Here is a 12,594-nt window from a genome sequence, read left to right on the forward strand (position 1 = left end):
TCTTATCACTTTGAGGGCTCATTTTAATGCTAGATGCGGCGTCATCTTTTTAAAGTTGAAAAATGTTTAGGCTCTTTTAAAAATTCTTAATGTTCTATGCTGATATGGTTTTCACCAAAATAAAGTACTTTGATGGTGATGATAATATGGATTATTTTACTCCTTTTGGCTTTACTGCTTGCAAGAGACAGAATGCGTGGTTGTGATACACTCCTACTTTGTTATAAAAAAGAGCCATGAAGTGCAGGTTTTACAGGACAAGTCTTTACTTGATAGTAATATACCACAAGTGTTCACTCAAGGGGGGACTTGGCTCTAAACAAACAATAGTAAAGAAAATTTTACTTACCCTATAAGCATCTATTTGTGGTATCTATTTGTGCTGTAGATTCACATGCTTTGAATTCTTCTGCCAGGTAGTGTTGGGCTTGGATGTGTACTACTTGTATTTTATTTAAAATAATCATTTTCGAGCCGCGGGGTCTAGTGATTCCACCCATTAGTAGTATTGTGAATGGGCATCGACTCCATTCTTAGACTGTTTTTTCGCCAACGCCGGGTTCAGACATGTCGAAGTGAGCTTTGGTTCGATGCCTCGTGGAGTTCTTGATGTAGCTTCACCTCTTCAGTTCTTCAAAACAATCCGGCTCTTCTTAGGATCTCCTCCATCATGTCCTTTCCACTCCATGCTGGTGACCAGCCACTTGATCCTTATCGTTTAAGTTGAGAATGTCCTCATAATGAAAAGGCTCCATTTCGGTTCTACCCCACTTGCCACGGGAAGTACCCGAGAACAGACCTCCACATGGTTTGTGACCTTTGTTTGTCTCCCGATCATCGTGAAGACTCGTGCTCAGCGTGTCTTGCGCACTTCTGCATCCATGAACCTCCAGCTGTAGGGATCCAAGATGTTGAGCTCTTAAGTGTAGCTGACAGCTTCCGAACTACTCCTACTTCACCTACTTTACCCAGAACAGACAGAGAATCTTATTTTAGAGGGGTGTGCTGTACGAAATTCTAGTATTTAATAGTTCGGCTTTGTGTGATATCTTGTTGTTCCCAGAAGGGGAAGATAAATTTGTTGAAGTAACTCACTAACACTCTCTTCAAACTGTTTTTCTACCATAAGAATTGCATATTCATATGGAGTTGGGCGCACAGAAAGTAACACTAGGGAAAGCAGAAAACCTCAAACATTTGTAGTACCGTCGATAATGTGTAGAGAACGACTCCCAGATTGTAATTCTGAAGCGGCCTCTATGACATAGAGAATGACTCCCAGATTGTAATTCTGAAGCGGCCTCTATCACATAGAGAATGACTCCCAGATTGTAATTCTGAAGCGGCCTCTATGACATAGAGAATGACTCCCAGATTGTAATTCTGAAGCCGCCTCTATGACATAGAGAATGACTCCCAGATTGTAATTCTGAAGCGGCCTCTATGACATAGAGAATGACTCCCAGATTGTAATTCTGAAGCGGCCTCTATCACATAGAGAATGACTCCCAGATTGTAATTCTGAAGCCGCCTCTATGACATAGAGAATGACTCCCAGATTGTAATTCTGAAGCGGCCTCTATGACATAGAGAATGACTCCCAGATTGTAATTCTGAAGCCGCCTCTATGACATAGAGAATGACTTCCAGATTGTAATTCTGAAGCGGCCTCTATGACATAGAGAATGACTCCCAGATTGCAATTCTGAAGCGGCCTCTATAACATAGAGAATGACTCACAGATTGTAATTCTGAGGCGGCCTCTTTGACGTAGAGAGTGACTCCCAGATTGTAATTCTGGTGCCGCCTCTTTGACTAGTGCGTAATTTGTGCCTCTTGAGATACCAAAGTGTGTTTTTTTTTATCCCAAAGCTTCAAAACACAAAAAGAGACACACTGGGTTACATGTCGGGGCTAAACTGTGAAGGGGGCTTGTTTGCCAAGGGAGCCAAACCACAGACTTAGAGACCGAGTATTCCAACTGCAAGAGGATGAATTTGCAGGTATTCCAAACCGCTGTAAATGAGACCAGTAAGAGGAGGAAGATTTGAGGCAAACTCGCTGACTCGATGTAAATGCATACTTGACGCCATTGAACTGTGAGCTACAAATCCCTCTGGAGCCAATGTTTGGACAGAAATGAAAATCTACTTACCGTGTAAGCATCTGGTAATAGCGTTCGTGCTGTCAAGTCACATGATTAGCACAATCCTGCCATCTTATGTTGGGGTCAAACATTTGTAAGTTGCTTTTGCTCGAGGATGTCTTTTGAATCAGATGTGGTAACTCCTCCTCATAGTATTTATTTTGCAGGGACACCTTCTCCATGTTACATTCTTTTTCACACAGCGGGTGACAGTATATATGGAGTGTAAACATAAGAAAGGTGCATGAAGCACAATGTGGGGTGAAAAGAAGAAAGAAAGCGATTAGAAAAAGACAGGGGCGTATGGGGAGGGAGGGCACAATCCCCTCGAGCAGATACTTGCAGGGTGAGCAGCATTTTCCATTCATAAGGTGTAGAGTGCACCCCAGGAGAAGCATATAGAACCGTTTGCTTTATGAGAGCAGGTCTGAATCCGCCTGACACTCCCCCTGGCTGTGCATGCCTCAGACAAGAGATGTCCTCTCTGAGGCTTTGCAAAATGACACAAAGAGCTGATCCAATTCATGGAAATGATTGGTCCTGTCAAGCTGGACATAGAGGTCTTTCGACATCTACTGTGTGTGAGAAAGTGCCCTTTGTTTGCATGGTTGCCCCCACCTTTTGCCAGTCTGTTGATGTGCTTTGAATAATTGTGCCCTGGGTGCCTGCCAACCAGGTACCAAGTGTAGTGCCTCAGAAGTATAGAGTTCCTGCTCACATTGGCTCATGACATCCCCCTAGCTGGACATCTTGGCCAGGCCAAAACTTGGAGTAGGTTAGTCACCCACTACTATTCGGCAGGTATGTCCCAGAAGGTGAAGTAGTTTTATAACTCCTGTGTCACCTGTCAAGCCAGTGGTAAGACAGGTGGCCACCCAAAGGCCCCTTAATTTCACTCCCATTGGTTGGTGTCCTTTTTGAAATGGTAAGGATTGGCATTATCGGTCCCCTAGACCTTCCAACTGCATCCGGGAACAGATTCATACTGGTAGTAGTGGATCATGCCACCTAGTATCCTGAAGGAATTCCCCTAAAGACTACCACTGCTCCTGCAGTGACTAGAGCCCTTATTGGTATCTTTACCAGAGTGGGCTTTCTTAAGGAGGTGGTGTCAGGCAGAGGTACAAACTTCATGCCTGACTCCCTGAAACAGGTGGGCCGAATGTGGAGTGACCAATAAGTTCACTACCCCATACCACCCACAAATGGTCTTGTTGAGAGATTCAACAAGAACATGAAAAGTATGATTGGTGGACTCCTCGAAAAACTTAGAAGTAGATGGGGTGTCTTACTCCCATGCCTGCTTTTTGCCTACAGAGAAGAGCCACAGAAGGGAGTAGGATGTTCCCCCTTTGAACTTCTGTTTGGTCATCCTAGGCCAATGCTAGACAATGCAGCTTGCTGTTGCTCAAGATCAGCCAGTACTCGAGGTAGAGGGATGACATGAATCAGCTCCCTTCGCAGATGTGCAGCCACCTCTGTTGGTACTCTGTAAGTACCTTAGATGCCGCGGTAACCCTGAAAGGAAGTACTTTGAACTCGTAGTGTTGTCCACTTACCACAAAACGAAAGAACCGTCGATGAGCAGGGTGGATGAGGACGTGGAAAGGCATCCTTGAGATCTGGCACTGTCATACAATTGCCTTGTAATAAGAGGGGAATGAAATCCTACAGAGTTGCCATGTTTCAGGGGCTTAGGTCCAGAAAGGGTTGGAGAGCGCTATCCTTCTTGGGTATGAGAAAGTAGAAGTGAGCATCTTGAAATTATCGGGGGAAGATTTTAGCCGTGAACATGGAAAGGAAATGGACCATAGGCTTAGATTTAGAGGGTGTTTCTAGAGGAGTCATCCTACTTTTGGTTAGGTTGTGGTGTCATTGGAGTGGGGCCCTAAATAGATATGGTCTTGATTGGTTTCACCTGGAGGATTCAGGTTATAGACGTCTCAGGCATCGTCAATTGAACCGTTGTCTGGTGCCTGATCATAATAGTTTAAAGGGCCATTGTGGCTATCTGGCTTTGAACAGGAAAGGGGTGGACCCTGCTAGAACAACTATAGTGCCTTGTAACTCTGGCGAAGGCAGTGGGGGAGTAATGCATGGGCCAGGTGGTGGCAGGAGAGGTGAGGGTGGTGACAGTGGTAGGGGAAGAGGACTGGTGAATGCGTCCTTGCATTTCTGAGGAGCGGGCTCGGGGGAGATAGGACTGAAAGACGGGTCCTCATAGAAGGAGAGTCTCCTCTTCCGAGGAAGAGGCTCTGGAGGTGACATTGGATCATATTTAGGCAGTTTTGGTGAAATATTGCCCGGGACTGAGTAGACGAACAGGTGTATTTATCTGGTTCCAGTTCCTGTCAGAGCCTATCCATGAACAGGGTCTCCAAGTACTAGTCCATAAGAGTCTGGAACTCTATGGAAATATATGTCCTGACTGTGTTATATGTTGCACCCTGCCTTAGGACATGGTAGGCCTGCCAGAAGGGTGACTTACACAAATATACAGGGTAAGTAGTGGCTATGCAAGTCCTTTCAACGGCAAAGTAGTGTTAACAGCTCACAACTGCTCTACCAGTTTGCATTGGCGGACGGTGGACTCGTTTTACTTGGAGGACCTCCGATGATGACCAATGCTGCAAGTCCTGAGGCACCCCACCAACTTACATGCCCCAGGTACCAGGGCACCATATACTAGGTACTTACAGGTAAGTTAGCCCTTTCCAATTGGGTGCAGCCAATTCCACATACACTTTAGGGTCAGGACGCTAAGGTCTGGGTAGCAGGCTTCAGTGAACTCTCAGAGTGGAAAAACCAGCGTCATCAGTCAAAAAACTATGGGGCGACCATACAAAAAAGAGGCATTTACTTACATGGCCCCCTCCCAGATAAAAGGTGATAATCAACAAACTCTTGTCCTGCTGATTCTTCTAAGAGGAAGAACCTGGAAAGGCCCTCAGCATTGCCATGGTCAGTCCCAGGTCTGTGTGCCACTGTGAAGTCCAAACCCTCTAGGGAAATGGACCACCTCAACAACTTGGGGTTCTAGCCTCTCATCTGCTTCCGCCACTTGAAAGGTCTGTGGTCAGTTTGAACCTTGAAGTGAGTCCCAGACAGGTAGAGTCTTAGCTTCTTTAGGGACCAAACAACAGCAAAGGCCTCCCTCTCAATGGCACTCCAACGCTGTTCCGTAGGAAGGAGTCGCCTGCTGATGAAGGCAACTGACTGATCCTGGCCCAGATCATTCACTTGTGACAACACTGCACCTATCACGTGTTCAGAGGCCTCTGTCTGGACAAGAAACTCGTTGCTGAAGTCATGGGCCTTCAAGACTGGTGCTGAGCACAGAGCTTCCCTGAGAATGGCAAAAGCCTTCTGACACTACTCAGTCCAGATGGCTTTTCTGGGTTACTTTTTAGATATAGAGTCAGTTAGTGGTGCCACTATGGTGACATAACCTTTTATGAATCTCCTATAGAACCCAGTCAGGCGTAAGAAGGCTCTGACCTGGGTCTGGGTCTTAGGAGGCTCCCAAGCCAGAATGGTCTGGATCTTGGACCGGAGAGGTTGTACATGGCCTCCGCCAACCTGGCAGCCCAAGTACGGATCAGAGCGTTACCCTTTCTGGTACTTACTTGCCTTGATAGTTAGGCCTGTTTATTCCAAGGCAGGCCTGAAGCACTTCCTTGAGGTGGAACAGGTCTTCGGGCATCAGTTGCAGATTGTGCTACATACACAAGAAACTGCGCAGCAGAGACACGCTGCACCAAGACACCAAGAAAAGGCTTCACATTTGGCATTCTGGTCAGATACAGGCACACATTTCAGTACATAACCAAACATCTGTTTTTGAAAGTTTCATAAAAAATATTGTGGTTTGAACCCTCTACACAGCAAGATCAGGTACATTTCTGAATCTTTAACAGACTTTAACCTGCAAAAATAAGTAAAAACCAAAAAGTATAAGTGCTGAGGTAGGAATGGAAGCAAGATACAGAGGATAGCGCATGCAAGGGCACTGCACAGGTGCATTGGTCAGACTGGGCAATGCAAGGGCATGTACATGGATGTACCAGTCACACTGCAGGGGTTGGGAGGGCTATGAACAGCGATGCACAGGCACGGGCAGTGAGAGCTCACACATGATCTGCAGGGGCGGAGGCTCACCTAAAGGTCTTCCTCGATCCACGGCTTGAATGTCCATGAGTCCCGGCAGGTTGGAGCACACCACAATGATGTTGCCACCTGTGCTCTTATCTGCCCTCTGAATACTGCGAGTCTGCCAATCGGTCCAGTAAATGTATGAATCGAGCAAGGTGAGGCCGTAGGGGTGCTGGACAGGCGACACCAGAGTGTGGCGGTTTCCCCCATTCAAGTCTGCAGTTTCAATACGCTGTTACATACACAATAAGAAGAAAGAGATTAGAAGAGTGAGGCTAAGTCTAGAAACCCCCCTCAGTCATCGGCCCCCATGAGCCCAATACATATCAGGCATCGCTCAAGTTCCTGCAGCACACACTTAACCCCATCACCGGCACCCGAGGAGCCTCACATATATCACAGATCCCCCTTTAGGTTGCTGCCATCACCGCCAGGCACCTCGATGTGCACCAGGAAGGGCGCAGTCACAAGCGGGCAAAGGGGGCGCCACAAGTAGCAGATAAATCTGAACAACCCCGCTTTCCCATTCGCCAATGTGGGCACGATTCCCTTTGCATTCCGAACCACACTTATCTGCACACTCAGAGCACTGGATTGACTCCAAAGGCACTAAGAGTGACGCTATAGCCACAAGCAGAGAATGGCCTACACACACATGTATCATCTACATAGCGCCATGCGTCTTACCTCAGTGTGCGCATCCGCCCAGAGGAGCTGTGCGCCCGCTTTGTCCACAGCCAGACCATTGGGCCAACCCAGGTTACTGTTGATGAGGAGCTGGCGGTCTGATCCGTCCATCCCAGAGCGCTCCAGTTTGGCATTCTCTCCCCAGTCCGACCAGTACATGTACCTGAGGAACACGGTGGAGGTCACACCACAGTGTGTCACTACGTGGGATTATCCAGCCCGCTCACAACCTGGACCTGCCTCCCTCACAGGTGCTCCCCCTCCCAGCATAGGGCCTCGCCTCTATCCTGACAATGACACACACACGCCACCCCTTCCTTGTATCCTCCACAACCTGGACCTTCCTCCTTCCATCAGTGGAGGTCAAGAGGTAAGTGGGCATGGTTTACAATCATGCTGCCACCACTACCACTCACCTCAAGGACTTAGATCAGGGGGTCGAAGCCACCCACCCTCAGGCTTGAAGTCCCCTTGGGTGACTCTTTCCTCGCAGAGCATGGAAGCGCTGAAGAAAAGCAGGAACAGCTCTACTGGACTCACAGACTGTTGAGTTCACTGAAGGAAAGTATAGGGCAGAACAAAAAAACATACAGGGCAGCACAGCTTTACCACGCCGAGTACAGATTTTCTGTTTCAAAACCTCTGAACTACTGTATGACAGGGGCGCCCCAAAAAGCCCAAGGCTGTCCAGCATCATTGCCCTTCTTAAATCCAGCAATGACGGGCCACTCAGCGGGGTTTCCTGGCGAGGTAGGGTTAACACCAAAATAAATTACAAGTACTTCAATTATCAAAGAGTTTGTTGGTATCAAGAGGATTTATGGTCTAACTAGTTTCAGTCAGGACTCTGTTGACTCTGAAGGCCATAATGCTCGACATTCACTCCACTGAGGGGGAGGAGCAAACCTCTGATCTACTAAAAGAGAGGAGGTGTTCATTCCCAGCAGGGGTGTGCCAAGCACATGAATCTACATGGGATTCACTTCACCAGCCTACTTTCACCAAAGCCCCAACTCTCCCGCTCGAGCTCTCGCTGGCACATCAGAGGCCTACAGTGATGTGGACCTTGAGGTCCCCTAGGGACAAACTTGGCTACAATCGCTGTGTCTGGTATGTGGCTACTTGTTGCAGGACCTTGACGTCCCATCGGGGGAGGGGCCAAATGGAGGCTAGAGGTCTACCAACACCCTCACGACATACTGGAGATAAAAAGTCACATCAGCGAGGTTGTGACAAAAGAGATCCCCAAACTCTGCTTGTTCCCCTTGAAGTCACAAATGCCCAGGTCCTCCCCAGTCAACCACACTCACCCCATTTCGTGGTACAAGGCGATAGCCCTCGGACTATCCAATTTCTCCCAGACGAGGACCCTCCGCATTGACCCATCCAAGTTTCCCACTTCAATGCGATTGGTTCCCGTGTCTGTCCAGTACAACTTGCGGCCAATAGCATCGACAGCCAGCCCATCTGTGGTCATCAGGCCTAGAAGGGATGAAGAGAAAGAAAAGACAAAGCGCTTATTGAGACCCATGAAATGACGGAGCGGATCACAAACATAGGGGGTAGGACTCTTACGCAGGAAAGCCAGAGGACTTTACTAGGGAGGGCAGGGAACAGGGGTTCACTCATGTACAGGCATCTGAAGGACCAGGCACATTAAAGAAGACATGGAGGACACAGCTTCTCCCAAGGAGACTGGACTCTTACAAGTGAGATTTGGAAGGTAAGGAGGCATTTGGGAAAGAGGGGCTGTTACAGAAGCAATGCACAGCTCGCGGACAGCGGACAGCTTGGTACAAGGACATGCACCAGGAGGGAGCCAGGTATGAGATGGGCCAGAGGATGTCCCATGCTCCGAGACGTAAGATGCCTGTGGAGGAATGCTGCACAGCTGAGGTCAGAAGATCTGGACATTATTATACAATATATTCTGCGTACACCAATGTGAAACTTGAGCTTTCAAGAGGTAGGATTGTAGTTTCTGCAACAAAGGGTGACTCTAGCTGGGTAACGTACCTGTGGAGATAATGTCCTCATTCTGAGAGCCATCGAGGTTTGCACGGCTGATCTTACGGATGGTGCTGTCCGCCCAGTACACCTTTCCTATGGGAACATTAAATCATCGTAAAAAAAAAAAAGCACGACCCATTCTCTACCAGCTGCACGCGTTTAAGCTTCAAGGAACCCTCGGGCTAATGTCCACTTTGCCAGCCTCAGGCTTGGAAGGAGATACACTCATTGAATAGCACTTAACTAACACTTTACTCAACCTTCCCCTAATCATATAACCACCTCACCCTTACTAACCCTTAATGCTACAGTTCGCTAAATCCTGAAAATGCCTTACCACTTCCTACTGCTACCTTGCCATGAGCCCTAAAATAAACTTTACTACCTCTTAAACAATCCCTTTCTTGAAACCTAAAAACCTCTTAATATCATTCCCTGCCAGAAAACAAAAAACTTTTACTTCCCCTTATTGCTATCCTTCGCTGAACTTTAAAAAACTCCTTATGACCGTTTTACGGTACCCTCCCTATTACAAAATAAACATTACTATGCTTTAACGCTACCCTTCCCCGAAGCCTAAGACCCATAATTACTCATTCATGCAACAAATTCCTGAAACCTACCAATACTACCCCTAAACATTCCCATCCTCTGATCCTGTGAATCTTAAAAAAACACTTACTAATCCCCCACCCCTTCTCCACCTCTCTACCTTAGAAGGGGGATGACCCCTTGGCTTGGCTCCCAGTACACTTAATTTTGCCCTATAAGACATGACATTTTTCTATTGTTTTTGTAGCTACATATTTTTATTTATTTTATTTTTTGAGGAGATTATTTTAACAACATTCTTGCAGCCTACTTATTCCCACAATATTTTTACTGCAAACCATTAGTACAATCTCACCAGAAGGTGAGGAGAACAAACAGCTTCATTTTATTTTTGCAAGCGCACCCGCTGCCAGGAGGTGGTGCTTCTCCTGCAGTTCTATACAGTGCCAGCAGGCGGTGCCATGCTCTTGGGCTTCCTTGAGATACACCCTCTATCTACCAGCAGGAGGCGCAGAGTAACAAACCTGACGGGGCTCTGGACCCTGCACATCTCTGGCCTCTCACTCATACTCATAGAACCCAAGACTCAGAACAAAAAAAGACCACTCTGGCCACATACACACCCTCCTCGGGGTCCACACCGATAGCGATTGTGTTCTTCATGGTGACATTGACCGGAATGACAACATCAGCAAAGTACGGTATATCCAATGAGACTGACCGGATGTCGGTCCTTCGGGCGAAGACCAGGAACCGGCTCATGCCTTTAGGAGAGGGAGACACAAGCGATGATGTGAAGATGACATGCCCACAAATCAAGGGGTGATACATTTTAAAGAATAATAGCTTCCTCACCTGAGGACTGTTCAAATGTGGACGTATTTTACGTTTGATTGCAACTCTTTACGTGTCCTAGAGAATTGAAATGGGGTGGAATGGAATGCTTACCAAGAATGACAGCAAATTTGCATTTCGTGGGGGATTAGGGCAGGATGAGGGTGGGCATGCCTTCTGGTGAGGGGCAGGGGGTCAAGGATGATCCCCTGTGCCATATCCCTGTTTGGGCTGCAGGATCCAGGGCAGTGACCCGGACTCACACCTGCAGATCCATCACTTGACACCGGCTCACCCTTAGGCATACAACTGAAGGGGCCGGACTAGCCAAGGAAGTATTTTCACTCCGCATTCAGACATGCCGCTGGGCTGCAGACCCATCATCTTCTGAACTGTCTTCACAGCAGACTTCTGTTGCCTCTGGTGGGACTCTAGGGTGGAATTCTGCTCGTCTGAGCTGCTCATACTAAGAACAAGTTACTTATGTTTGGTAACGCTTGTTTAGGCGGATACTGTAAATGCAGTTTTTTAAATATTATTTTTCCAGTTTCTTATAGTGCACACCTACTCCAAGGGCATTAGAACACTTTACATGGGCACCAGAGTAAGCCACCCCTTCTCATTTTAGTCACAGATAGATTAAGTGATTTTATCTCTGATCCTGTCCCGCCAGCCCTAAGGTCTGCGGCCAGCCCCAAGGTCAGCGGCCAGCCCCAAGGCTAGCGGCCAGCCCCAAGGTCAGCGGCCAGCCCCAAGGTCAGCGGCCAGCCCCAAGGTCAGCGGCCGGCCCCAAGGCCAGCGGCCAGCCCCAAGGCCAGCGGCCAGCCCCAAGGTCAGCGGCCAGCCCCAAGGTCAGCGGCCAGCCCCAAGGTCAGCGGCTAGCCCCAAGGCCAGCGGCCAGCCCTAAGGTCAGCGACCAGCCCCAAGGCTAGCAGCCAGCTCCAAGGAAGACGGCCAGCCCCAAGGGCAGCGGCCAGCCCCAAGGCCAGAGGCCAGCCCCAAGGCCAGCAGCCAACAAATTATTCTTTTCTTTAATCCCTGTCAGATGCCAGACTGGATACTAGAGATTTTCTGTAATAGGGCCCACATGTTAAGTGGCCATGGCAACCTCTGTGGCAACTCCATACCACGTCCAGATGTGACGACATGCAGATGCATATACCTGCCACATCTGCATGCTGACATCAGTTGATCAACGGGTAATTGCCGCACCCTCATAATCCGAGCAACTGACAAATGAAGAGGTTGATAGTGTGCAATGTTTATCTTGGGAAACTTATAACTCACCGGACGTTCACTCCACACAAAATAAGATGGCAGTGAGGAGTCCACCAGAAACAAGCATCACCAAAGATGGGTCGGGGAAGCGCCACTTTCTTGTAACAATAGGAAAACTATAATCGAACGTGGAGTCTTCAAACTGGAAGATTGTGGGTTTCGAGGAGGGACCACGAGTCATTTCAAAACTGTAATCTTTAGGTCAGAAAAACAACAACATTTGATATACAAGCTCAACACCAGACAGCACACATGTGCGAAGCATGTGATGTACACCAGCACACGCTGCAAACCTTGTTCCTCAGACTGCACCTCTATTAATCAATGCCAAAGCAGTACTGGCCCCATCCCCCAAGGATGCTGGGTCTGAGGCATGGACTTTAACCCTGGACGTCCTACAGGACCAAGTGGGTCCCTATGGACCTGAGAGTCGATGGAGCAGTGCCTGGTGATGGTATGGATAGATGCCCATTAAGGCAGATAGGCAGATGTCCAACACCGTACCGCCTCTGTCCAGGGCCGTGGTGCAATTAAGGCCTCAGGAGATTCGTTCTGGCCAGATCACAGCTTCATGCAAAGGACCATCAACCTTTAAAAGGTTTGTGTCGGGTTGGAGGTAAGGACACATAGTTGGACAGTTAACTGGAGCTGCTCCGATCCCACAATAAAGTGGAGAAGCGCTCATGGCATGAAAGTACGCGTCCGTCAATTCCAGAGACACCATCTAGTCACCAGGATCGAAGAGCGCAAGGTCTTGGGCCAAAGTCAACATTTTAAACGTGTGGCTCCTGAGGAAGGTGTTCAGAACTCTGAGATCTAAGATCGGCCTCAGCCCCCTGGTCTTCGTAGGGACCAAGAAGTATCAGGAGTAACATACTTTGCACCTCCCCCTCTCAGATACTCCATCAAGTGCACCATTGGCAAGCAGCATCTGA

General features: G+C 48.2%; 1 protein-coding gene across 5 annotated transcripts in view; it reads right to left on the bottom strand.

Annotated features, from left to right (window-relative positions):
- The window catches only part of LRP4 (LDL receptor related protein 4), a 409,878-nt gene that overhangs the window by 79,049 nt on the left and 318,235 nt on the right, over positions 1 to 12,594 (bottom strand). For all 5 annotated transcript variants that reach the window (XM_086959686.1, XM_086959685.1, XM_086959683.1 and 2 more), the window contains exons 23-27: positions 10,171 to 10,311; positions 9,002 to 9,088; positions 8,296 to 8,467; positions 6,986 to 7,148; positions 6,305 to 6,530 (exon numbers count right to left, since the gene is read on the bottom strand). In XM_086959686.1, coding sequence (XP_086815812.1) covers positions 6,305 to 6,530; positions 6,986 to 7,148; positions 8,296 to 8,467; positions 9,002 to 9,088; positions 10,171 to 10,311 — 789 coding nt within the window. The remainder of the gene's footprint in view (positions 1 to 6,304; positions 6,531 to 6,985; positions 7,149 to 8,295; positions 8,468 to 9,001; positions 9,089 to 10,170; positions 10,312 to 12,594) is intronic.

Source organism: Lissotriton vulgaris, chromosome 2_2, assembly GCF_964263255.1.
Source record: "Lissotriton vulgaris chromosome 2_2, aLisVul1.2, whole genome shotgun sequence".
NCBI classification, from domain to species: Eukaryota; Metazoa; Chordata; class Amphibia; order Caudata; family Salamandridae; genus Lissotriton; species Lissotriton vulgaris.